Below are 27,879 nucleotides of genomic sequence, written 5' to 3'. Positions count from 1 at the left end.
AAAGGGGAGAGGTTCATATATGCATATGTGGTGGGAGTGTGAAAAAATCAGAGAGTTCTGGGACATTGTATATAATGAATTTAAAAAGATACTCAGATTCCCATTCATGAAAAGACCAGAGGCCTTCTTATTAGGGATAATGTCGACTGAAATCAAGAAAGAAGTAAGACCACTCTTTATGTACACAACATCTGCAGCCAGGATTCTGGTCGCAATGAGTTGGAAGATTGAAATTACACCTGAAAGTCAGAATGGCAGGCAAAAATGACAGAATACACCCAATTGGCAATAATGATGGGGAGAGTTAGAGGGTACTCAATGCAGACGGTGAATAAAGAATGGATAGTATTTAAAGAATATTTGAAAACCTACTATGATAGCAAAAAATCTCCTGGCCAACCCTGAATGATTCTTGTAATGTACAGAGAAATAAACTAAAGAATTTTTCTCTGAAGAAAATTAAGGAAACAAAGTGCAATAACATGATACTGTGTAAAAAAACAACAACAATTGAGATTCAGTATTTTGTGAGCAATTGGAAGTTTATTTTATCCCTCTTTATTCTTTATTTTTTGCTTTATTTTTGCTTCTCTATTTTTATTGTATTTTTCTTTTTTTCTGCGTAGTGTACATGCATAAATTGTAACATGGTAAATTGTTGAATGTTGAATGTGTTGAATGTTTAATAAAGATTTATTAAGCAAAAAACAAAAACAAAAAAACACACCCCAGGGTGGTCAATTGTATCAATCACCAATAAGAGATAATGGTTTAGGATAGGGATGGGGAATCTTGGGCCCTCCTAACGCTGCCATTGCACTGTAACTCTCATTAGCACCAATCAGCATAGCCAATAGACATGGATGATAGGAGATGAAGTCCAATGATATATGGAGGGCAGCAGGTTCTCCTTCCCTAGTTTTAGTTAGTTAGTTAGTTAGTTAGTTAGTTACAGTGGTACCTTGGGTTAAGTACTTAATTCATTCCGGAGGTCTGTTCTTAACCTGAAACTGTTCTTAACCTGAAGCACCACTTTAGCTAATGGGGCCTCCTGCTGCTGCCGCGTCGCCAGAGCACGATTTCTGTTCTCATCCTGAAGCAAAGTTCTTAACCCGAGGTACTATTTCTGGGTTAACGGAGTCTATAACCTGAAGCGTATGTAACCCGAGGTACCACTGTAGTTAGTTAGTCAGTTTAAAATCGAAGATTTGATTTATTAAATTCATTTTTAATTTTTGATTGTAAAAAAAAAAAAACAACCCTCAAAAAATAACGCGATAACACTGAGAAAAATTCACAACACTCATTTATAACGTACAATGGTTGAAACATTAAAACCGGTTTAAATTGCCTCAACTTTCTAAGCAACTGGGTAGGCTTGTCTAAAAAAAAAAGTTTTCAGCTGGTGTGGAAAGGAGTATAGGAAAATCACAGGCTTGATCTTCATAGACAGGGAATTCTAACGTGCAGGTGCTGCCACACTGAACGGTCTAGTTCTTACATATGTGGAGTGGGTGTGATTTGGAACCTGTATGTTGAAACATGTGATCTGGAGTCTATGGAAGTTTATCATCATCACCATCATTTTATTATTTAAAGTAAGGTAAAGGTAAAGGTACCCCTGCCCGTATGGGCCAGTCTTGACAGACTCTAGGGTTATGCGCCCATCTCACTCAAGAGGCCAGGGGCCAGCGCTGTCCAGAGACACTTCCGGGTCACGTGGCCAGCGTGACATCGCTGCTCTGGTGAGCCAGAGCTGCACACGGAAATGCCGTTTACCTTCCCGCTAGTAAGCGGTCCCTATTTATCTACTTGCACCCAGGAGTGCTTTCGAACTGCTAGGTTGGCAGGCACAGGGACCAAACAACGGGAGCGCACCCCGCTGCGGGGATTCGAACCGCCGACCTTTCGATCGGCAAGCCCTAGGCGCTGAGGCTTTTACCCAAAGCGCCACCCGCGTCCCTATTATTTAAAGTAAGAACAGCTAACAACATGGGGGGAACGCAACCATTAAAAAAAACAAAACAATTAAACATTGTTATAATTAAAAGTCTGTTTTTTTTTAAAAAAAAAATCTATTAATGGTTCCTGCTATAAAAAGTTTTGAGGTGCTGCAAGACTCCCTTGGTTTTGCTGCAATAGGCAAGCATAGCTGCCACTCTGGAATGGAATATGAACGACCCCCTTTTTGCTCTAGCCCCAGGTTGAGAGAACATGAATAAATGGAGGAGAGCGTTAGTCAGTATTATTAGTCGGTGCTTTTTTTCCTAGAAAAATAGCTGCTGGCAGTTCTCCATCCTTTCTTCGGACAAGGTCTCCTGGTAGCTGAGGCCCTCTCTGTGGTTGTGAAAGTGAAATTTATCAGAGCTTGGACAACTGAAAACCATCCAGCTGAAAGGACAGAGATTGGGAAGGGTGTGAGAGAGAAATAAAGATGGAGTCATTTGACAATTTAGAAGTGGCAGAGAGAGGGAGGGAAGCAGGGCTGGGCGTCCCAGGCAAGCGCAGCACATTGCATTAGGATGTACACACAGGGATTTTCTTTTTTTATGTGAACATTTATTGACTTCTCAGTCATAAAGGACATTGTTTTTTATTCCTCAAACAAACTAAAGAAATGAAAACTTAACTATAAAAAACCGACACAACTATATGTTACTTAAAAAAACAAAAAATCTCACTGATATGTACTCAGAGTCCTGCAGTGATTTCGTGCTCTTTATTGCAGCTTGTAAAACAGTGAATGAATTTTTCCCCCAAACCTCAGGCTTTTATATACATTATTTACACAATGAGTCTCGTCTGATTGGCTGATTCTGCTTCCCTCCTGGAGCCTGATTGGGCTGCTACTGCAGGCCAATCAGTTGTTGCATTCTAGGATCCTACTTGCCTGTTGTTCTAGGATCCAAGCTTAGCACATAACACTCACCCTCTTACTCTCAGAGATCTCTGTCCACAAAAGGTGGCAAGGATGGAGCCATGAGACAGAGACAGATGCAGGCAGAATAAAAAGGCTGGAATCGATCTGGTATCGATCTGGACTTCATCCTGCATTTACAGTGGTACCTCTGGTTGCGAACGGGATCAGTTCCAGAGGCTCGTTCGCAACATGAAAAGCCCGAAACCTGAAGAGCTGTATCTGCTCAGGTGAGCGGCGCGATTTAGCGCTTGTGTGCATGCACGAGTGGCGAAGCCCGGAAGTAACCCTTTCCAGTACTTCCGGGTCGCTGCGGATACAACCTGAAAGAGCGTAACATGAAGCAAACAACAACAACAACAACAATTTATTATTTGTACCCCGCCCATCTGGCTGGGTTTCCCCAGCCACTCTGGGCGGCTTCCAACAAAGATGAAAAATACACTAAAATGTCACATATTAAAAACTTCCCTGAACAGGGCTGCCTTCAGATGTCTTCTGAATGTCAGGTAGTTGTTTATCGCTTTGACATCTGATGGGAGTGCGTTCCACAGGGCAGGCACCACTACCGAGAAGGCCCTCTGCCTGGTTCCCTGTAACTTGGCCTCTCGTAGTGAGGGAACCGCCAGAAGGCCCTCGGAGCTGGACCTCAGTGTCCAGGCAGCATGAGGTATGACTGTATCTCTCTTTGGTTCCCTTTGTGTGGTGAGTTCCCACCTCCCCCCTCAGAAATAAAGACACAAGAGTTAATGAGTCAAATTAGGCCACAACTTTATTGATTACAGGAATTGAGCGGTATTGGCTTAGGCATTGGTCCTAACAACTAACTGGCTTCAGCCTGCATGCTTGAAGGCCGGTGAGGGTTAACCACCAGTAGGGGGAGTCCTGCTGAGGCACGTCAACTAGGATCTCCCCCCGGGGTCACCGCGTGGGGGCGTGCCGTGGGCCCATACCTCCATAGGCTTAGGACAAGGCCATACACCCCGGAATCCTTTACCGGACTACCCTTTGATTTGGAGAAGGCGATGGCGCTACCTTCCCCCCTTCATCTGCACAACAATACTACTGTACCCCCACCAATGCCTAACCGCCAATACCGTGGAGTTGTGACGGTTTGCTACGAGGTAGGCGAAAACCAAGTGGCTGGTGCCAATCTGCCAAATGGAAAAATTCCTACCAGGCCCCTTGACGGCGACCAACCGAAGTCCATAGCAACGTCAGAGAGCCTAGCCTAACAGGTGGGAGGGGAGGGAAAACCAGGTCAGCTGTGGCGCAGAAAAGAGGGAGACCCTCGGCCGCGCCAGACCTAAGTATGGCTGTATACTCTGATTGGCTGGCTCGGAGTATGACACGTCTGAGGATTCCCTGGTATCGCAGCCCCCGCGAGTGTGGGGAGGGGCGTGAAGCCTGCAACCCCACCTCCTCCATAGCTCGGAAGTGGGTTTGTCGCTCCCCCACCATTGCTTCCCTGTGGGGTTGTGGCAACTGAGGGAGCTGGGCTGCTCTTCTACTCTCTTCTCCTTGCCACAATGCCTGTGTTGTTGTTGCTGTTGCTGTTGCTTTTAAAAATAAACCATTGGGGTGTGTCTGGGCATACCCAGCACACCCTGTATGCTGGTTGTGCATAACAGTAACAACTGGAAGCACTAAAAAGAAAGGAGCAAAAATAACATATCATTGGAAACTCTTTGTTCCTGAGAGAGAAAATATCCAATGAATCATATTCTAAGAAAAATCATAAATAAACAGAGAGGGAAGATGGGGAGGGGGAGAGAGAGAGAGATAGGAGAGAGTATTTGATGAAAAGCCATAAAATGCACCTCTCATAACAATTCAGGGTGATTAATCCATCAGTGGTTCCTAGTCACCAGTTCTGAAGCTGCAGCCTACACTACGGAATAATCAAGCCTACCCTTCAACACGAAGCATCTCAGCGGCTTCTCTGTTAGGCGTTGCAAATGGAATGAGCACTAAGATCAGATTGCCTGCCTGGTTTTCACACAACTCTTTGGATCCGTACCCGGCTGTCATGATACCCTCTTACACAGGTGTAAATCGAGGGGGGGGGGTCACACAGCACCCTCTTAGCACTCACAGCTGTAGGCTGCAATGTTCTATCTGCTTTATTTACCTGTTCTATGCTAGTCTATCCTGCTCTCTCTCTCTCTCTCTCTCTCTCTATCTTTCTCTCTCTCTCTCTTCCAAGAAGATGTTCATTCCTTAATTTAAAGATATGCATGCAGACCATAATTATCTTATAATAAAGCAAAGCCTCACTGGTGAACTGTGTTCGGCAAAGATGTGTTGCCCTGTGCACTGAGTAGTGCCTTAGCGTTCATGCGCACATGTTTATGGAGATGTGCTAGACTCGAGTCTCCTTCATGTGTTCCTTTCATGAAGGGGCAAAGGACCTAGAAAGGGGTGTCAAGGTCACACCTCTGGGCCTGACCCTGACAGGCTTTTTAACCAGTGTTATGGCACTCCTTCTCTGCTTAAATACAGTCAAACCTCAGTTGTCAAACGTACAGTGGTACCTTGGGTTAAGAACTTAATTCGTTCTGGAGGTTCACTCTTAACCTGAAACTGTTCTTAACCTGAGGTACCACTTTAGCTAATGGGGCTTCCCGCTGCCGCCGCACCGCGACAGCACGATTTCTTTTCTCATCCTGAAGCAAAGTTCTTAACCTGAGGCACTATTTCAGGGTTAGTGGAATCTGTAACCTGAAGCGTCTGTAACCTGAAGCGTCTGTAACCCGAGGTACCACTGTAATCCATTCTGGAAGCCCGTTCAGCTTCTAAAATGCTCAACAACCAAGCTTCCTGCACCCAAGCGGAAGCTGAGTCGGATGTTCAGCTTCCGAAAAACATTAGAAAATCGGAACACTTACCACCTAAATCCACAGTTTGAATTGCACTGTTGTTTTAACAGGACTGTTTTATTGTGCATTTTAGTTATGGGTCTTTATATTTAAATGTTTGAATTTTGAACACTTTGAAAACTTCTCGGAGGACCATTTTGTCATGAAGTGGCGTATAAAATTAAATGATGCTGAGTGGTCCTCACAGCCTCATCCCTGCTGGCTAGGTATGTTGGAGAAGAAGAAGAAGAGTTTGGATTTGATATCCCGCTTTATCACTACCCTAGGGAGTCTCAAAGCGGCTAACATTCTCCTTTCCCTTCCTCCCCCACAACAAACACTCTGTGAGGTGAGTGGGGCTGAGAGACTTCAGAGAAGTGTGACTGGCCCAAGGACTGGTGGAGGAGCGGAGACGCGAACCCGGTTCCCCAGATTATGAGTCTATCGCTCTTAACCACTACACCACACTGGCATTCCGATGAAAAGAGGAATGGGAATGGGAATAGCAGGTGTTTCCTTATTCGTCCCATGTCTGGAATGGAAATCAATCCAGTGAATATGATTGGTATTTTCTGTTGTTACTGCTTTCAGTCCACAAATGATAGGCAATTGATTACACACACACACACACACACACACACACCTCATTTGCATTGTGTTTCTTTTATATTGAGATGAATGGGGTGGAATAATGTCATTTATGGAACCTATGTTATGTTAGTTGTATAGGTTACATTATGTAATTATGCAATTATGCTAATTGCACAAGTTATGTAATTTTGCCACAGTGGGCCCCAAGTTGAACGTTTTTTGGGGCAGAAAACATCTTTCAGCAGAATGGTAACAGTGTTGCATGGGACAAATACAGGGTGCAATGCAAAAACACTGCCTTCTTATTACATCTCTACTGCTGCCATGGATGTCTGTGTGCAATTTTGAGGGAGTCTCGGATTGTGTGAATGTAACATTCTGCCTAGAGGATATTAAAGGCTAAATACTCCAAATGGGATCCCTTTGATGTTCAAATGCGCCAGGTAGATGCTTTGTGAATGATGATGGGGTAGGATGAGTGGAGAAGAACATAACAGATCAACTCCATCAGCAAAGCTCATGAGTGGAATTAAAAATCGCAGCATTTCTACCCTGAAGTGGTTGGCTTGTTTCTGAGCCGGTACAGATCACAGGTGGTAGTATCATTAAGTGTTGGTCAGAAAAGGGCATTAGTTGTGTCTGAAGCAGAAGCTTGGATAGCATACAAATAAGTGCTTAATCCCATCTTCCATGCCTGGAATTATATAAAAGGAAGAGAGGGCAGGGAGCAAGGAGCTAGGGGCTTATCACGGACTTGGCTTCAAGCTCAGAGTCAGAGGAGGCTGAGCTGGCCTTCTGAGTACCAGCCATGGGGGGATCTTGACAGAACGTAGGGTCTATACCAAATATATTTTACCATGATTGCATGAGAAAAATGTTCCAAAGTGAGTCTCCTTCCCAAAAACATATTCATTGGAAAATCTCACTTTCCTTTTTGAAACTGTCTTATGATGAGGACACCCCAGGTACTTCTTGCAGGCGTCTGTCTGGTCCAATCTTTCCTGATTTCAGGAGTGAATACAGTGGTACCTCAGGTTACATACACTTCAGGTTACATACACTTCAGGTTACAGACTCCGCTAACCCAGAAATAGTGCTTCAGGTTAAGAACTTTGCTTCAGGATGAGAACAGAAATCGTGCTCCGGCGGTGCGGCAGCAGCAGGAGGCCCCATTAGCTAAAGTGGTGCTTCAGGTTAAGAACAGTTTCAGGTTAAGAACGGACCTCCGGAACGAATTAAGTACTTAACCCGAGGTACCACTGTAAAGGGATGCGGGTGGCGCTGTGGGTAAAAGCCTCAGCGCCTAGGGCTTGCCGATCGAAAGGTCGGCGGCTCGAATCCCCGCGGTGGGGTGCGCTCCCGTTGTTCGGTCCCAGCGCCTGCCAACCTAGCAGTTCGAAAGCACTCCCGGGTGCAAGTAGATAAATAGGGACCGCTTACTAGCGGGAAGGTAAACGGCGTTTCCGTGTGCGGCTCTGGCTCGCCAGAGCAGCGATGTCACGCTGGCCACGTGACCCGGAAGTGTCTGCGGACAGCGCTGGCCCCCGGCCTCTTGAGTGAGATGGGCACACAACCAAAGAGTCTGTCAAGACTGGCCCGTACGGGCAGGGGTACCTTTACCTTTACCTTTACCTTACCACTGTAAAAGGATGGCTGCATGTGGTATCATTTCATGTGAGCCCTAGCACCTCTTGAACCTGCTCCCTTACCTCTGTCCAGTCTGGAGTCCTTTCCTTCCTGCTTGTTTCCTCCTTATGACAGATTTTTATAATGTTTCTCCACCTTGCCCCATGTTTCAAAACAATAGGAAGGAGGAGTATTCCATTAGATAAAAACAACATGGGGTGTGTTTACTTTTTCCTTGTTGTATGGACTTGGGGGAAATAATTTTTTCTCCATTTGTCTGAGAACAAATTGGTAGTCTTCTGCACTGTGTGTTGGGGGGGGGGGGTGAGGGCACGACAAAATCATAAAGGAGTTGCTTTCATTTGCTTTCCCCCAAGCATCCAAAAGGAGGCAAATACTGTCTCCTCCATCTTGGGAACCTTTGTGCTTAGTTGATTGACGATATCTTCAGAGGCATCCCAGCTGTTGCAAGTTGGAACGGCCCTGCCAAAAACCAGGGGAAGTCACACCAAAGTCACATGACAGTCTTGATTCAAAATGGTGGCCAATGTCCCAACACTGACGAAAACCTCAGGAACCCTCATGCCAAGTCTGGCAACAGTTTCTCAAGAGGCACTGAATACACAGAGAATAACTGGACACAAAGGCAAAGCATTTCCCAAAATATATAGTAGATTAGTCATTATTATTATATAGCATGTTATAGGTAACAAATGAGTAACATTTAGGACACACAAAAAAGAAATAGTCATTCCAGAATGAAAAAAAAGAGAAGAACCTTTTAATGAGAAATTTATGGTCAGATAACAGTCCTGATTAATACGCCAATCTTTTTTCAGAAAAATACATTGTTTACTAAAAGAACATATCCATATATGTCAGTACAGTGTATTAACTAACCCGATTTATTTCCATACTTTGTAAGTACCCTGCATTGATCTAATCAAATGCTGTAAATGTAAAAAATGTGTTTTTCATATTAAGCAATGTTCTTTCCTATATCCCTTAAACTTAATCCAATTAACCATAAAAATACCCTGCCTTTGTTTTTCTGTTTTTAGTTTGAATGTAGTATGTTAGTTTGACCATTACAGAACCCCCCACCACACACTTTATCAATCCTCTCCATAATGGATGCTATTGTTGTTAAGCACCATTTTTTGCACAGTAGATTCTAGGCGACACCGATATGTAAGCAGGCAGTTCCTTCCATATAATTCAATAAAAATAACACTGGATCTATGGGCATGCTAAAATCCTTCTTAGCTGAATATTATTATTCTTTTACCACTAGTCAGTCCCTGGGTCCATCTGTAGCTCCTTGTGTCCCCTCGGTCTTCAGCTTTGAACCTGGACAATGGGCACAATCCAAGCCCTTTTGCACTGGGCTGGGAGTGTGTGAGGATTGGGTGGAGATTCCAGAGCATAAAGGCTGGCGGAAGTGGCAGGAAGCCCCAAAATGGGGAAGGCTGTCTAGAGAGCCCATTTTAGTCTGATGGCCCGTTGCCAACAATGTGTAACTTTGACATTCACCATTCAGAGTTTAAAAACACACAGGACTCCTCCAGAATCAAAGAATCATAGAATTGTAGCGTTGGAAGAGACCCTGTGGATCACCTAGTCCAGGGGTTGGCAAGGTTTCTGGCCATGGGCCAGATCACTCCCACGGAGATCGTCCGTGGGCTGGACTGGCACAGTGTGATGCCGGAAATCGCTTCTGCACAGGCGCGGTTTTGGGTGTCTGGGCATGCACAGACATGATTTCTGGTATCTGCGAGTGCGCAGATGTGATTTCCGGCTCTGCTTGGCGAGTCCCTGTGCCATGCCATGCTGGTTTAGTGCAGCGCACAGGGGACTCGCTGAGTGGGCAGCTTGGTTCAGGGGCAACTCGTGGGCCGGTAAAATGGTCTTTGTGGGCTGCATCCAGCCCATGGACCGCATGTTGCCAACCCCTGATCTAGTCCAACCCCCCTGCAATGCAGGAATATGCAGCTGTCCCATGAAGGGATCAAACCTGCAACCTTGGTCTTATCAGGACCGTGCTCGAAGCAACTGAGCTATATATTCAGCATCCCCCCCCCCCCATTCGCTTGCACAGAGCTTGCATGGTGGTTAGACTATGTCCATTCATTACTGAGCACTTGTTTTGATCTGTTTGGAGGACGTTTATATGACAATTGAGAATTCATCCTGAAATTGTTCTGATTTTCATATGGGGTGTTTTGATATCTTCTGATTGTTCATTTTTATTTTTTCTTTATTTATTGAATTTATATACCTCCCTATACCTGCAGGTCCCCAGGTCGGTTCACAGAATAAAATCAGAATATAAAATAACAAAACACATAATCAAAACAAAAACAAAAACAACCCAACCCATCTCACACTTTTCAATGAAGTTCCCCATCACTCTCCAAGCTACAAAAAAGGATATATATTTTTTAAAGTGGATTTCTTTCACTGGGGAAAGAGAGCATTTTAATCCACTTTAATTGTGCAAGTCTGCTCTTTTGACATGTGTTTCTGTCCCTCCTGGAAGTCTGGAGACACCCGCAACCCCCCCCCCCCACTCACCCCTCCCCAGTTGATCACTTTTGAAGATGGCCGTAGAAATAGTTAAAAGCCAAACAGATGGAAACATTCTGCTTGCAGCCTGGATTTTTCCAGTACTCTGGCCCTTTAAATCCCCCTGTTCTGCCAAGGCTCCACCCCGTTTTCTGACACAGCACAAGCCAAGCATCTTTAAGCTGAGCAATAGCCGTCAAGCTGGCAGGCTGTGAGGATGCTGAGGAGACCAGGACAGTTCTCTACAGATTACTAGGGACATGGACATGGACCAGGCAGCTACGCACGCACATCCTTGCAGAGCAGCCAGCACAAGACGCTCAAGCACTCTCCGGGAGACCTGACTTGCAAGAGGAAAGAAGAAGCCTCTCTCTCTCTCTCTCTCTGCCCACTTGCATGGCTCTCCCTTCAGATGAAGCACTGGGCATCATAAGTCGGACACTAGCATCCCACTGCTGTCAGTCAAGGCAGAACTGGAGAGCTCTGAAGCTTTAAGGAAGAAGAGTGTGCTTCTCTTCTCCTCCCCCCATCCCTTTCTGACACCGTCTTCCTAGCTTCAGGAAAGGACTCCTTCGCCAGGATGTGAGCAGCATCTGAGCTCAGCTACTTATGGGTCCAAAGGCAGCACAGAAGTGGTCTCCTGGATTGCACTGCCCTGCTGAATAGCTCCAAGGGTGGCCGGCCGGCCGGCTGCTGGCGAGAAGCTGACCTAGCAACATCCTATGCCCTAAAAACAGGGGATGAGGTAGGGAAAAGGACACTGACTTCCTCTTCCTCTTCTTCCTCCTCCTCCACCTCTTCCCCAAGACATCTTCAACTGGAGGAGCCATGTCACCTGTGGACTGGAGACCAGGGCCCTTGGACCGGTGGAGACATTCCCTTCTGCTATGCAGATGGAAAGCCTGCACAGACAGAGCTTCTGAACTGAACTGATTAATCTCCCAGCTGGTTGGCTAGCTGGCCACGGGGAGGGAGCGGGGGCTTTTTCTCTCTATTCATGCGGGGAGTGGGTACAGTTTCCTATTCTTCCTCCCCCCTCCTTCTCTCTCTCTCTCTCCTCCATACTTGAAGGAAACCAGAAGGGCAATAATCACAATGCATCCATGTGCAACTGAAGGGTTAATCTGAGAGACGTGGAAGTGTGTGTGCATGTGTGTCGATATCCTGGATTTGATTTTCTTTTTTTTAAAAAAACTGGATATACCTCACCACTCATGTCCAGGCTCAGCCAGCTTTGGGGAAAGGGAAGAGGACCCAAGAATCTGCTTGTGACATCCAAAGCCATGGAAGGAAGAGAGAGGAGGGGTCCGCTTGGAGCAAGAGGGTTCGGCAGGCTTTGGAAGCAGCCGCCTTGCTAGTAAGTTGGCTTTTTAAGTCATCATAGTGGGTTAAAAAGCAGCTGTCCTTTTCCTTTCGCAGAGGATTTTTGAAAATATTATTTTTATGACCCAGTCGAGCCCATGCAGGCACTGCTATCTGAGGGCCTATAAGGAGATAGCCTTTAGGGGAGGAAATATTTTGGGAGGTGGGAGGAATGCTAAAGTTTATATCTGATGGCCAGCAGAAAGGGATGTGCAAGGAATGTGTGAAAATCAGTGTGCGTGCGCACACACATACACGAACTATTTATGTTTGAAGTCTTCGCTTGGTGTGGGGGGGGGTGTGGAGGAATGTGATACTAACGTTTTGTGGTCTTGGGGTGCTCCTTGCCCAAATGACTGATCTGTCAGGACAAAGCTTGACCTGCTTGGAAGGTGGTGGAGTTTGTGGGGCAAGACAAAGGAGTGGTCCCAGAGCCTGGGTGATCCTTCTCAAGGGATCTCTGCTAATTAGATCGCTACCTGGTGCTTCTCCATGATGAAATGAGGGTGATGGTCTTCAGGGCTCCCAGGGATTCTGGAAGTTAGCACAGGAAAGACCTGGTCCAAGCTGGTTATTAAGTGATTTAGAAGATTCCTGTCATTTTCCAGATAAGCATCCTGGCTATGCTGATTTTTTCCCCCTCTCTCTGTCTCTCTCTTTTATCCCTCCATGCAGGAAGTGGTGTGGAATTCTTTGTGCTTCCAGCGTCTCACGGGTGCCCACTTTCTATGCTTAAAACTACGTTTGTCATTTTAAGGAGCTTCCTAAGATTCGTAGCAAAGAGACCTCCCAAGCTTGGCTGGAAGTCCTACATAGCCCCTCTAAGCCCACCAGCAATAGAGATGGCAGCGGTGCCAAAGATCTCCCGTCCCATGGGGGACCCCTCTGCGGAAGAAGTGTGGGGCAACCGCTGAGGCCAAGCAGTAAGGTCCTGCCTCCAGGATCTCCAGAGGATTCTCCGAAGGGACAGTGGTGAACTAACTGGAAGTGATGCTTTCCTTGTTGGGACAGCAAACGTGGCACAGACTGGCGTGGTATATTGGCTTCTTTCTGCACTTTATCTAGACCCAGGCACTTCAGAGCTTGCAGAGTGGAGTGCAAATAATAAAGCCTTAACCCCTTGGGTTGGCTGTTCATGGCAATCCCATACGACCAGCCTTGCAGTCAGATGGTCATACCAGATCTTCTATACTCAACTGGGACAGATGGGAGCTTGTCCGATTCATTCTTTGTTTGATCTCCCCACAACTGCCCTAGCTTTACTGCCCCGATCCTGCTAGGGTGGGGAGATCGCAAAGGTGGCAGGAGGTGAGCGTGTGGCTGGGGCTTTCTGGGGCAGGGTGGGTGGGCGTTAAGATGTGGAGATCTCCCCAGCCAAGAGGGGCTCCGTGGAGGCACAGTCTGGCTGGGCAAAAGCAGGATGCACCACGCAGCTCTGCCCCAGCTTCCCGGCACCCTGTGAAGGATGAACTCCCGGGGCTTGCAGGATAGGCAGCCCACTGACAACGCTACCGACAGCAGTAACACCAGCGAGAGGGAGCGCATCAGGGGGCGCATGAAAATGGTGATCGGGCAGCTTGAAGGCATCCTGCAAGAACTCAAGGAGGTGGCCAAGGAGCTCCGTGAAGTAAGTGTGGTTGGCAAATGCAAACGGGAGTGTGTGGAGTAATCTGGAGTCGTGGGGAGGAGAGGGAGGAAATGAACTGCAAGGGCCTGGTCAGGCTGCTGTAAACTAGTTGAACACAGACTAGGTGCGGAGCTAGAGAGAGAAAACGTACGTGAATTTTCAGAAGGAGCAGAGAGTTAGTGTATAGATGAGCCTGCGGGAGAATTCCATGCCTAGCTCTGTTTTTCATCCCTGTTTTCCAAGCCCAGCTCAAGTTCTCTGACATTATATTGGTGTGTCTCACTTTCAAGGTCCCGGTTGTTTCTGTGAATGTCTTTATGCTAGTGAACACAATGCACCATAGATGGTGGTGGCAATTTCAAGGTTGTGTAAAGATTCCGTGGGTGCCTATTTTGCTCTCAGTCGTGCTGCAGCATGGGCTATGTAGTCTTTAAATGGTTGCAAAAAGGTAGGCTGCTGCTGTGTGTTTGACCCCCCCCCCCCCAACAAGCTGAGGCTGGTGCATTTTTCTCTGGGTTGAATTTGATGCCATGGGACATTGTGAGCTTACGGGATATTCTGGAGCTCAAAAGTGCTAAAGTAATCGCAAGAATGCAACTGCTTTGTCAGCAGGCAGGCATTGTAAGAATGCATAATACTAATTGATTAAGTGAGTAAACAAGACCTAGTAGAGCCTTTGGAAGTAGGACAAGTTGGGCCATAATAATTTTCAGAGTGGGATTTTCAGAGTTATGGCAAAATTGCCGTAACAGCTGCAATTTATGACGTCTATGTGCCTTTAGTGATGATCCTCTTATGGAACGAAACAGAGTAATAAGGTCATGCCACATTCTTAGAAATTGTTTTCTGCGCTGGCCAATGCACCCTCGGGCATTATGTACCCTGTTGTGTAACATAACGGTATCTCACTGGGCCTTTGCTATAGTTAACAGCTTGAGCCCAAATTGTAAGGAACAGCTGCGGTTATGTCTGAAAAAAGCACCTTCTGGAGACCCATTTCAGGCAGGAGATGGGGCAGCGTAGCTACCCAGACAAAAGTGGCATTTGATGCAGGGTAGGGTACCCGCAGCCCTCCAGATGTGACTGGACTCTTGCTTCTATCCGCCTTAGCCAGCATGGCCAAACAATGGGGACGATGCTAGATCCCTCCAGGGATAATGCTATATAGCTCAGAAACATCTGGAGGGCCCTAGTTCCCTGCCCCTGATTTGGCGGAAAGGCAGGATACAAAGGGCTCCTCCTTATGACCTGTTTATGGGGCATTTGTTCTGCTTTGCTTGCACAAAGCTTACATGGAGGTTAGACTACGCCTGGTCTTGATGGAATATTTGTTCTGATTTGTTTGCGGGGAAGTTATAGCACAATGAGTATTCATCCTGATTTTGGGTGGATTTTAGGTGTTTTTTTTCAGAGGGAGGGTTATACATCTTCCCATTAATACCACCCCACACTTTTCCAAACTGCAGCATGCCTACTTAAAAGGGAAAAGAAGAAGCTTCGCTGCCATAGGGTAAAAAAGTACTTTAATTGTACATTTCTGGTATGCTCTGGAATCCCTCCCACAAATTTAGCAGATAAATAAAAATTGCCAGCAGGACCAGTTTCAGGTTTGGGGGAACCTCTCAATCAATACTTGCTTGTTTTTTATAAATAAATAAAATAAAGTGCTTTTAGATCATTGATAAAAGGTACAATGGAGATGTTTTTAATGTGGGCCAACCTTGTCACCATTACATTCTTTCCTCTCCCTCTGGGCCCAATTCACGTCAGTGCCAGTGGTGGCTGGTGCCCATTGGAACTGATAAGGCGGGAGGCAGGGAGCCCAACAGCAGGTGGAGCCAGAGAGCCAATGACGGGCAGAAAAGACTCGTTCTTGTTTTGCCCCCACCCTGGTTCTTTCTGCTGAGTTCCATAAGACAGCGCTGAGACTAAAGAGAAGGAAGCAGCACCCCCTGGACTGGGTGTAAGAAATCAGGCAAGGAGGGCTGGCTAGACGCAGACTGCCACTTATGGGGCAGCACTCCCTTCGCCCTAACAGATCAGCCTCCACTGGGGACTGGACTAGGATGTTACTATTCCTTCTTCTTGCACCTCTTCTTGCTTGTTCTTTCCAATGGGGCAGGTGAGAGGATGGTGACAGCAAAGAGGAATGGGAGCCAGAAGGCTCTACGAATGGGCAGTGGGGCTCCTATCAAGATGTAGGCCTTAGAAGGTTCCCATACATGCTGACCCCTAATGCCTGCCCCCTGGAAATCATTCAGCTGAATATGAAATAGCGTTTGCTCCCACAAATGGTTTGCTTGCTGACTGTCTATTGCGACAGGAAGGGCTTAGAGTTTAATTTGGGTTTCAGTTTGGGCTGACCAGAGGTCAGATTTGTAGAACTCAGACCCATTTACAGAACCAGGGCACAAGCTTGGAAGTCACATTGTAGAGGGTGTCTCTGAGGTTGTACAGAGTACCTTTCCCCTTCATCACTTTTGTAACCACGTCCAATATGCACACAGCAAGAATGAAAGAAAAAAGCATGGTTCACAGTCAGTTCTGATCATTTTGTTTGAGAACATAACTTGAGATGGAGTTTTGCAAGGTGTTCATAGCCAAAGAGCTGGCCGCTTGGTGGCCTTTGGGACTGTATTTTGCCAATTGTGCCAGATCTGTTGGTTTTGGTTCTCTTGGTTTCTCAATTTTTCCCAAACTTCAGTTCTCTAGATTTGCAGCAGTTTACCTTTTGGTTTTAATCCTTGTGAAACTTCATCAGCATTTTAGTGTGAATTTCTGCTAATCAAGGCATTTTAATATGCAGTTTTGACTAAAGTAATTTGGCAACAATTTTCCTTCATCACCATTATTTTTGTATGATCTATTCATTTTCACACACACTTTCCCCCAAAACATGCATCTTTGTAAACATTATTTGGTTGCATTGCAAAATTCTGATAAGTGCAAAATTCAAATGAGAGCTGTGTTTCAGTTCACAGATTGCTTTGGGAACTGCAAATTTGATAGATTCAAATCTATATGCACAGTGAGTGAATCAAATTTCTCCTCCATCCCTACTTGAGAATATTATCTCCCCTATAGGTATCTAAAGGTTAGATCCATCATTCATCCTTTGCATTTTGTTATCTAAAAATCACTTTCTTCCTTGTAGGAGAAGCCATAAAAATGGTGTAATCACAGACGAGTCCAATACATACATATGTGATTTCCATGCATGATAAACTTCTTAAAGCTTTCCCCCCTTCTTCTTCCTGCATGGAAACTGCCTTGTACCAAATCAGATTATTTGTCCATTCAGCCTAGTATTATCTTCTCCAACTTTCTGAGATCTCAGTCAGGAATTCCCCTCATTGCCTGCTACCTGACCCTTTTAACCCAAGATGGAGAGCCTGTGGACCTCCAGATGTTGTAGGACTGCAACTTCCATCATGCCTGATGATGGGTCATCTAGAACAGCAACATCTAGAGGGACCCACAGGCTTCCTGTTCTAACCAGATGATCTGGGACTTGGTGCATGGAAAACATGTGCTTCCCTGCTGAACTACAGTCCCTGCACTCACGTGCTTCCTCTGCAGGGAAGATGTTGAAAGGAAAAGGGCACACAGTTTGTAGAGGATGGCTTTGAAAAATGTATTGAATCAAACACTTTGCAACGATTGCATCAAGTGGTATGGCCTTTCATATTCCCTCTCCAATCCCAACTCCTTCTTTGCCCCATCATTTCACTGCACAGCTCTCCTTTACTGAATTGTGACCCAGTTCAACAGCATCCAGTTCTAGCATCTGCCTCCAGATCTGGCTATACTGTGTGATGCATTTCTTCCTTGGAAACATGATCTAGACATACAATGTTCAATCACTGGAACCTGGATCCATTCATAATTAATTCATTAATTCATTAATTCATCAATTCATTCATTCATTCATTAAATTTATATACAGTGGTACCTCGCAAGACGAAATTAATTCGTTCTGCGAGTTTTTTCGTCTTGTGAATTTTTTCGTCTTGCGAAGCACCACTGTGTATTGATGGTTTCCCGTAGGAATGCATTGGCGGTTTTAAAAAAAAGGCGCAAGACGTTTCGTCTTGCGAAGCAAGCCCATAGGGAAATCCGTCTTGCGAAGCAACTCAGAAAACGGAAAACTCTTTCGTCTTGCGAGTTTTTCGTCTTGCGAGGCATTCGTCTTGCGAGGTACCACTGTACCACCATATACACAGAGGTCTCAGGGCAGTTCTCAGAACAAGATCAACATAAAAACACCACAATATATATAATCAAAATAAAAACAACAACCCAATAACACCCCCCCCAAAAAGTGTGGGGTAATACTTCACCACCAACCTCCCCCACCCCCAAAACATAAAGTTGAGACCTTGAAGTTCATTCTTGTAAATCTCTGTGTAGCGTCATATCAATCCGATTTTGGATTACTTCCTTCCAAAACAAAGTAATTACTCAGCATGGTGACATAATATTAGACAAATTAGCCTCTGCCCTCCTACGTCTTCCAGAACTATTCCGCCAAGTTAACCATTTTTCTTCGAATCCGTTAGAAGCCTGATTTACTCATAAGGCCAGCTTCTGTTGGACAGCATTGACATATGACACAACAGTCCTAAATCAAGACCAGTGACTGCTCAGGACCTTTAGCCCAATACAAGAGTTGGCTGCTGGGACAATCAATATTCTCCCCACCACCACCACTCTTCGCACATGCGCCTTTTGTTTTGCAATGCCTACACACACACACACATGCAAGTTGCAAAGTGTTATCATTCATCAAGATTCAGCTGCCTTCTTAGGGTCTCTAGAAATTACAGTTCCAAGTGGGAACATGAACACTGAGGCCGCATGCAGTGAACAAGGTGGCCATTTCAGACCTTGCAGCTGCTGTTTTGGATCTATCAATCTCTCCTAGGACCATTATGTTTAGAGCTAGTATAAAGGTAAAGGGACCCCTGACCATTAGATCAAGTCGTGAACGACTCTGGGGTTGCGGCATTTATCTCGCTTTACTGGCCGAGGGAGCCGGCGTACAGCTTCCAGGTCATGTGGCCAGCATGACTAATTCGCTTCTGGTGAACCAGAGCAGCGCATGGAAATGCCATTTACCTTCCCGCCGGAGCTGTACCTATTTATCTACTTGCACTTTTTGCCATGCTTTTGAACTGCTAGGTTGGCAGGAGCAGGGACTGAGCAACGGGAGCTCACCCCGTTGCGGGGATTCGAACCGCCGACCTTCTGATCAGCAAGTCCTAGGCTCTGTGGTTTAACCCACAGCGCCACCCACATCCCTTATAGTCCTAGTATACCTACAGCTAAAAGAATCCTTGCCCTCTTGGCATTTAAGGCTGCAAGGCTGACCCCACCTGCCTGGAAGTAAGCCACCCTGATTTCAGTATAGCCTCTGAGTTGCCATGATTAGGATTGGGCACTTAACCAGGGGAGCACTTAACCAGAGGGCACCTTTCCCCTCCTCTGTGTCCAGTCTGCACAGCCACCCAGCTGCTGCCTTATCTCCTTGCCCTTATTGTTATATGGTTTAGAGAGGGCAGGTGAACAGGCAGCAACAGCAAGGTGGAGCAGGAAGCTCCAGGTAGTGGCCGGTGAGCACCCTGCAAGGGTTAGGGCCTTCGTAGGTGCTGTGGTCTAAACCACTGAACCTTGGGCTTGCCGATTGGAAGGTCGGAGGTTCAAATCCCCACGATGGGTTGAGCTCCCGTTGCTTGGTCCTTGCTCCTGCCAACCTAGCAGTTTGAAAGCATGTCAAAGTGCAAGTAGATAAATAGGTACTGCTACGGTGGGAAGGTAAACAGCGTTTCGGTGCACTGCTCTGGTTCGCCAGAAGCGGCTTAGTCATGCTGGCCACATAACCCAGAAGCTATACGCCAGCTCCCTCAGCCAATAAAGCGCGATAATAATAATAATAATAATAATAATAATAATAATAATAATAATTTATTATTTATACCCCGCCCATCTGGCTGAGTTTTCCCAGCCACTCTGGGCAGCTTCCAATCAAGTGTTAAAAACAATACAGCATTAAATATTAAAAACTTCCCTAAACAGGGCTGCCTTCAGATGTCTTTTAAAGAGAAGATAGCTGCTTATTTCCTTACATCTGAAGGGAGGGTGTTCCACAGGGCGGGCGCCACTACCGAGAAGGCCCTCTGTCTGGTTCCCTGTAACCTCACTTCTCGCAATGAGGGAACCGCCAGAAGGCCCTCGGCGCTGGATCTCAGTGTCTGGGCTGAACGATGGGGGTGGAGACGCTGAGATGAGGGAGGTGAAGATGAGCGCTGCAACCCCAAAGTCTGTGACTGGACCAAACGGTCAGGGGTCCCTTTTCCTTTACCTTTAGGTGCCCAACAATACCTAATGTTGACCCCAGTGCCGAGGGCATGGAGCTCACAAAGTGAAACCTGGAAGGAGAGGGCAGGTTCTATATGAGCATCTCTCTAATTTCAGTTGTGAAATGTTGGCGGGCATGGCAATGGTGCCAATCGGAAAATACCTTAATGAAATCAACTTGTCATCCCTTCTGGGGCTCCAAAGTTGAATTTGGCCTGGCAAAAGACTTGCAACCACTCGAGACAGCCCAGGAAATGCCACTCAGTGCCTCCTTTGTGCTTGAGATTTTTGCTGCCACTGCAGGAGCAGCCACAGCAGCAACAGTGATGGCTCTATAGCCTCTTACCCTACAACGCCTCACTTTGAAGAAGGGCTGTATATCCATAAGGTCCTTTCTTAGACTGAGACACCATGGCAACTGGGTAGAAAGAGCCTCTGAGAACCCCATAAGAGCACCACCAACCGCATGGCTGCAGCAGGGGCATATGATATCTAAAGCTGGAACAGCTCTGTGTTCAGAAGATGGGAGGGAGACATGGATGGGCACCAGGCACCAGGTTGTGAGCGGGGCACCGATCCTCTGCTCCTTCTGGTCCAAGTTGCAGGTTGTCTAATGCCTATCTTGATGTGAAGGCATTAGGTAAATTCCTACTGATTTTTATAAGACAGGGAAGGATGGGATTTGGGCAGAGTTCGAACTGAGGTGGTCACTTTATTTCTGAGTTATATCAATTCAGGCAGCAAGTGGAAGGTCAAATGCTGGAGGGCTCCTTCATTTAAAAAAAGAAAGAAAATAGCCGGTCCCTGCACATAGAAAGCTAGCATGCATAGAAAGGGGTTCTAATCCAGTCTTCTCCCTGACATGCTGGTTTTCTGGGTGCAGGGAGTTATGTCTGGAAGTATAGTTAATTGTGCGAACCTTCCTGCTTTCGCACACTCACACAGGGCTTGCCCGGACTTGTACAGTGCCTTCTAAGCACAGGTCTAAGAGGTTTTTCATTTGCCGCTCCACTTTCCCCAGGAAACCCCACTTTCCCCCAGAAAACCCGCTGTTTCCCTCTGAATCAGAACAGACGTCAACTCATAGAAAACCGAAGTGATGTTTGTTACAATTCAGTGCTAAACAGTGGATTTTCCTGGGGAAAGTGTCAGGGGAAATGAAAAGCTTCTCGGACTTTAAAAAGCAAAGGATGAGTGGAAGGGTGGACAAGCCCGCTCCCCTGCAGTTTGAAGTGGAACAGTCCAGGCACTTGTTTAAAGTCACCATGAGAACCAGGTCTCTGATGATAAGGATGAATGAAGGTGGATAAATGCAATTCAGATTATCTATTCATAATCCGGTTCTAATACACACCATCCCAACAGTTCAAAATGGCATGGGGTTTAAGGGGGCAGGATACTAGTACTGTCATTAAAACTCTTCCAGCAGTTGTAATGAACACCAAGACATCTGGGAATGGGGATTGGGGTGTCTGTTTTGTCTCCTTGTAATATACACAGGTTGAGAAAATTTAGGCTAGGCTGGGGGTAGCAAGCAGAACTTATCACAAAAGTCTTTGCATCTGTTGTTGGATGCTTGAGTGAGGAAGCTTTCAAGCATTTGATTAGACACGCTCATAACCTCCACAGATTGGGAAAATAGGAAGCTACTTCATACAGTACCAAGTCAGATTATTGGCCCATCTAGATAACTCGTACGGACGCGGGTGGCGCTGTGGGTTAAACCACAGAGCCTAGGACTTGCCGATCAGAAGGTTGGCGGTTTGAATCCCCACAACGGGGTGAGTTCCCTTTGCTCAGTCCCTGCTCCTGCCAACCTAGCAGTTCGAAAGCACATCAAAGTGCAAGTAGATAAATAGGTACCGCTCCGGCAGGAAGGTAAACACCGTTTCCGTGCGCTTCTGTGGTTCGCCAGAAGCGGCTTAGTCATGCTGGCCACATGACCCGGAAGCTCCACGCTGGCTCCCTCAGCCAATAAAGCGAGATGAGCACCACAACCCCAGAGTCGGCCACGAATGGACCTAACGGTCAGGGGTCCCTTTACCCTTTACCTTTACCTAGATAACTCATACCATCCAACTTTTTCATTTCAAAAACTGGGACTCATGTTTTTTGGGATGCACTCCTGGGCAAGTCACATGACCCGTGCCAGGATCTTACCCTGAAAAAGCACTTTTGGGGGCATGATCTCACACAGCACCCCAAAGCGCTTTGCGAGATCGTAGCATCCAAAATGGCCACTGTGTTCTTTTGTGAAAACAATGGGATGTCCTATTTTTCGGAGACACTTTGTGAGTAAGGCTAACTATGTTGATTGACAAGGACCCTCCGGGGTTTCAAAGAGAAGTGTTTTCCAGCTGTATCTTGGAGATACAGGGGGTTCATGTGGGACTTTTTGAATGCAAAGTTTATGCCATTGAGCTATCAACCTCCCCACAAACCCCTCTTTTTCACCAAGGCTCAGAGCATCACAGGGCTTGCTCACAGAAGCCTTAAAATAAAAAAAATTAAAACCCTATTGCAGGTCTTTCCTTTGTGATGTGATTAGCATCCAGGTCTTGGACGAAGCAAAAGGTAAGGTCTGAAAGTGATTTGATGCAGTGCAACCAACATCTGGAGTCCAAGAACTCCGAGAAAAACTCTAAAAATATTAATTTCCCAATCGAACTGAAGGAAGCTTTGCTTGTCGCTTCGGGAAAGACACTGTCCATGTGTGTGTCAAAACTCAAGAGAAGAGATGCAGCCCTCTATATTTACCACTCATATCTCTGTCAGCAAAATGAAGTGTGCCTACTTCCCTCGCTGCTCCCAGAAGCCAGATTTGTGGCAGGTTTGCCTGATGTGAAATAAGCTCAGTTCAGCAGCCTGGATTTATCCCAGGCGATGGTGCCTGAATTGCCAGGTTGTTTGAAGTGTAATAAACTCCAGATGGACTTTCTGCAGCAATAGGTAAGAGCAAGGGAAGGAGCTGTCTGTCCTAAGGGATTAGCTGGCTGCCGACAAACCCTTCAGCTCTGAGACCGGGAGGGCCTGGGCCTGGGAAGGATCGGGGGGGTGCTGCTGACCACTGATGAGGCAAGCAGGCAGCTAAGCGATGGCAGGCCCAAGGTGGGCACTGGAGACAAAGTCAAGGGGCCTTTCACATTGCATATCGGGCTTTTAAAAACAAAAACGAAGGAAAACCCAAATACAGTGGTACCTCGGGTTAAGAACTTAATTCGTTCCGGAGGTCTGTTCTTAACCTGAAGCGCCACTTTAGCTAATGGGGCCTCCTGCTGCCGCTGCGCCACCGCTGCACGATTTCTGTTCTCATCCTGAAGCAAAGTTCTTAACCCAAGGTAATATTTCTGGGTTAGTGGAGTCTGTAACCTGAAGCGTCTGTAACCCGAAGTACCACTGTACAGCGCTGGTACCATGCATCCAAGTGCATTGTCACAAGCACACACAGTCAAATACCGTATTTTTTGCTCTATAAGACTCACTTTTTCCCTTCTAAAAAGTAAGGGGAAGTGTGTGTGCGTCTTATGGAGTGAATGCAGGCTGCGCAGCTATCCCAGAAGCCAGAACAGCAAGAGGGATTGCTGCTTTCACTGCGCAGTGATCCCTCTCGCTGTTCTGGCTTCTGAGATTCAGATTTATTTTTTCTTGTTTTCCTCCTCCAAAAATTAGGTGCGTCTTGTGCGTCTTATAGAGCGAAAAATACGGTAAGTGCTTGATCAGCCTGGATAGCTCAGAAGGTTAGAGCAGGGGTCAGCAACCTTTTTCAGCCGTGGGCTGGTCCACTATCCCTCAGAGCATGTGGTGGGCCAGACTATATTTTGAAGAAGAAAATGAATGAATTCCTTTGCCCCAGAAATAACCCAGAGATGCATTTTAAATAAAAGCACACATTCTACTCATGTAAAAACACGCTGATTCCCAGACCATCCGTGGGCCAGATTGAGAAGGTAATTGGGCCGGATTCGGCCCACAGGCCTTAGGTTGCCTACCCCTGGGTTAGAGAGTGGTGCCGATCATGCCAAAGCTGCAGGTTGGATCCCTGTATTGGACATTACAGGGGGTTGGACTAGATCAGGGGTCAGCAACCTAAGGCCCATGGGCCGGCAGCGGCCCACGAGGCTTGTCTAACCAGCCCATGGTGATCCCTGCCGCCCCCCCGCCCCGCCACGTGCTCTTACTGGCACGGGGGCTGACTTCTGGGTTGATGGCACCTGTGCGCATGCGCACGGGCATTCCTCCAACCTGGATGTGTGCTGGAAATAGCATGTGTGCACGAGTGTGGGACTGAGCAGCACCTGTGTGCATGCGCACACGCTATTCCCAGTGCACTTCTGAGTTGAAGGAGCGCCAGAAATAGAGTGTGATCATGCGCACTCCTCTGACCCAGAAGTGCGCGCATGCGCCCACACTCAGGCCCATCCTCTGACAGGTGGAGCGTTGTTTGGCCCGTCCTTCGATAAGGTTGCTGACCTCTGGACTAGATGATCGTCAGGGTCCCTTCCATCTCTATAATTCTACGGTTCTGCGATTCATTTCCAGGCTAGGGATAATTCACATGTGATGGGCTTCTCTGCTGCATTTCTTGTGGTGAATCTTAATGTCCAAAATAGAAATGGCAGTGCTACACAGATGAAGATAAGGGCACTCTTGGGAAGAAATCTCTTTCCCACACACACTTTCCAGGTCGGCCCTACCATTAGACTCAGTGAGGCAGCTGCCAGGCCTTCAGCGTCCGATGCTGGAAGGCAGGGAACAGACAGAGCTCTGTAGGTCACATGGCCTCCTCTGGGCCTCCTAAGCTAGCCTGATGCCCTCAAGTTCAGTAGAGGACACATTACCATTGTAGAAGGTGGATCCAGCCGCCTGTCCAAGCAGGGAGGAGAGGGAGGGGCTGTCTTGCTGTTCATTTCAGGCAGCAAAATCTCAAAATATCACCTCCACCCCATTGCATGTTGCCATACCCTCCAAATGTCCTGATTTTCCAGGGACAGTCCTAGACTTACAAAAGCCACCCCAGCTTCTGATTTGATCCCAGAATGTCCCCATTGTCAAGGAAATAAACAACTATCTGTATTTTAGAAGACATCTGAAGGCAGCCCTGTTTAGGGATGTTTTTAATGTTTGATGTTTTATCATGGTTTTAATATTCTGTTGGGAGCCACCCAGAGTGGCTGGGGAAACCCAGCCAGATGGGCAGGGTATAAATAATAAATTGTTGTTGTTGTTATGAAGACAACGACTATTACTAACCAGCGTGGTGTAGTGGTTAAGAGCGGTGGACTCGTAATCTGGTGAACCGGGTTTGCTTCCGCACTCCTTCACATGCAGCTGCTGGGTGACCTTGCGCTAGTCACACTTCTCTGAAGTCTCTCAGCCTCACTCACCTCACAGAGTGTTTGTTGGTGGGGGAGGAAGGGAAAAGGAGATTGTTAGCTGCTTTGAGACTCCTTAGGGTAGTGATAAAGTGGGATATCAAATCCAAACTCCTCCTCCTCTTCCTCTTCTTCTTCTTCTTCTTCCTCCTCTTCTTCTTACTATTTCCCCTGCCAGTACGGCTGCCGAATTCAGAGAGGAGAGGATCTGGTGCTTGTCCCGAGCGACGATGATGGCGGCAGTTGGGGATGCAAGGAAGCGTCCCATTGCCTCTCCACTGCCACCGCTGCCGGCCTCCTCTCTTGGGCAGCTTGTAGCAGCTGCTGGAGAGGAGGCAAGGAAGAGGAGGACAGATGCTTCTGCCATTGAGGCCCCGCTCCATGTGGTGCACTGATTCTGAGGGGCAGGCAGAGGGCAGGACCACCCTGGGCAGGAAGAAAGGGGGAGTGGAGCGGAGCACAAGGAGTCTTGATTTTGGTTTTTTTTTTATTTGAAAAAATGCTTTGTGTGTCTGCATCTAATATTGCCCCTTTCAAAAAAAAAAGTTGCGCTTTTTCTTTTCTTTTTGTAAATCTACCAAAGAATGACATACAATAAAATCAGGATTAAGGGCTTTTCTCAGGACGGCGGAGCATGTTTGTGTGCTGTGTCCTGTTGGTGACACTTGTCCTTCTTGTGATAGAAAATGCTCTATGGGAGGCACACCCAAAAATGGGGGTGCAAGGAGTGGGGAGAAATGCCACTATGTTAGTATGAGTCACTATGTCACTATGAGAAATGTCACTATGTTAGTCTGAGAAATGTTGGGGGGGGGGGCATGTGTAACTGAAATCCTTTCTCTGCCAGCTGTATGTTAAAGTGATATTTAAGGTTTAGGGTTGTTGTGGGGGGGGGGGGAATAAACATTTTAACTGAGATTTTGATCACAATGATGCATCCGGTTGTAGAGTGGCTGAGAGTCCAAGTACAGTCATACCTTGGTTCTCAAATGTTTTGGCTTCTGAACACTGCAAAGCCTGACTGTTCTGGTTTGCAACCTATTTTTGGAAGCTGAACATCTGATGGGGCTTTCGCGGCTTCCTGCAGCCAATCAAAAGCGGCACTTTGGTTTCTGAATGTTGTTGTTATCATTCTTATTATCATTATTAATTCTTTCTACCCTACCCATCTGGCTGGTTTTCCCCAGCCACTCTGGGCAGCTTTCAACATTAAAAACAGAATAAAACTTCAAACATTAAAAACTTCCCTAAACAGGGCTGCCTTCAGATATCTTCTAAAAGTCAGATAGTTGTTTATTTCCTTGACATCTGATGGGGGGGCGTTCCACAGGGCAGGCACCACTATTGAGAAGGCCCTCTGCCTGGTTCCCTGTAACCTCACTTCTCGCAGGGAGGGAACCGCCAGAAGGCCCTCGGCGCTGGACCTCAGTGTCTGGGCTGAACGATGGGGGTAGAGACACTCCTTCAGGTATACTGGGCTGAGGCCATTTAGGGCTTTAAAGGTCAGCACCAACACCTTGAATTATGCTCAGAAATGTACTGGTAGCCAATGTAGGTCTTTTGGGACCGGTGTAATATGGTCTCAACTGCCACTCCCAGTCACCACTCTGGCAGCTGCATTCTGGATTAGCTGCAGATGTTTTGGAAGTCCAACGGACTTCCGGAACAAATTCTGTTTGACTTCCAAGGTATGACTGTATATCAAGCAATGTTTCCTTTCGGAGCCTGCCATGTATCTTCTAAGAAGAGCAATTGCACCTCCTCTTTCCTGCAGGAGGAAAGAGAATGCCTTTTATGGTGCCTGATGGTGCTTTCAGAGATCCAGGCGTGCATTTTCTAAAAGAGGCATCTCTCCTCCTATCTCCAACAGGAGGAGGGAAGAGAATGCCTCTTGCAGTGTCTACTATTATTTAGGCACGAATCTTCTAAAAACAAAGTATGTTAAAACACGCACAGACACACACAATAATTTTATCCCATGAGTAGTGCAAATTTTATGAATTAGTGAAAAATTTTATGATTAACTGTTTAATAACTGACAACCCTCAAATGAATCAAGGACATTCTCTGATGGCAGTTCTACATGTAGCTTTTTCTAGTTGGGACTGAAAATACACTTAAAGAGTTGGGATTTGTCCTTTATTGCCATTTGTCTCACAGGCACTTAGCTGGATTATCCCTAAAGGCTGATGGGATCAACCAGAGGCCATTTAAGGCTTCATGTCTTAAGGCCTGCTTCTTGGCAAGATCAGAGACATCCAAAGTTGTTTCAGAAGTTGCTAATTCTGGGTGTAAACAGATGTGCCTTTAAAACAGGACTTGCCATTCTCTTTCTCCCAGCAGAGCAAGTCCAACTTCTCCTCTGCCTTCACAATTCGTTCTGTGGATGGTAGCAGAAAATTAAGTGCCAATTTCATTCATTTGGCTTGAGCCTCTTGGGCTTGCCAATTGGAAGGTCAACGGTTCGAATCCCCGCAACAGGGTGAGCTCCCGTTGTTCAGTCCCTGCTCCTGCCAACCTAGCAGTTTGAAAACACCTCAAAGTGCAAGTAGATAAATAGGTACCACTCTGGCAGGAAGGTAAACGGCGTTTGTCAGAAGCGGC

At 46.6% G+C, this 27,879-nt stretch overlaps 1 protein-coding gene across 1 annotated transcript in view; it reads left to right on the top strand.

Moving 5' to 3' along the window:
* Positions 1 to 10,741: 10,741 nt before the first annotated feature.
* INSYN1 (inhibitory synaptic factor 1) overlaps positions 10,742 to 27,879 on the top strand; it is a 125,258-nt gene continuing 108,120 nt past the window's right edge. Inside the window, exons 1-2 of the mRNA XM_083413196.1 lie at positions 10,742 to 11,914; positions 12,595 to 13,546. Coding sequence (XP_083269322.1) covers positions 13,385 to 13,546 — 162 coding nt within the window. The 5' untranslated portion in view covers positions 10,742 to 11,914; positions 12,595 to 13,384. The remainder of the gene's footprint in view (positions 11,915 to 12,594; positions 13,547 to 27,879) is intronic.

This window comes from Podarcis tiliguerta (assembly GCF_965153285.1).
Source record: "Podarcis tiliguerta genome assembly, chromosome: 14".
NCBI classification, from domain to species: Eukaryota; Metazoa; Chordata; class Lepidosauria; order Squamata; family Lacertidae; genus Podarcis; species Podarcis tiliguerta.
Note: the sequence above shows the minus strand (reverse complement) of the source record. Positions and strands in the feature narration are given on the sequence as shown.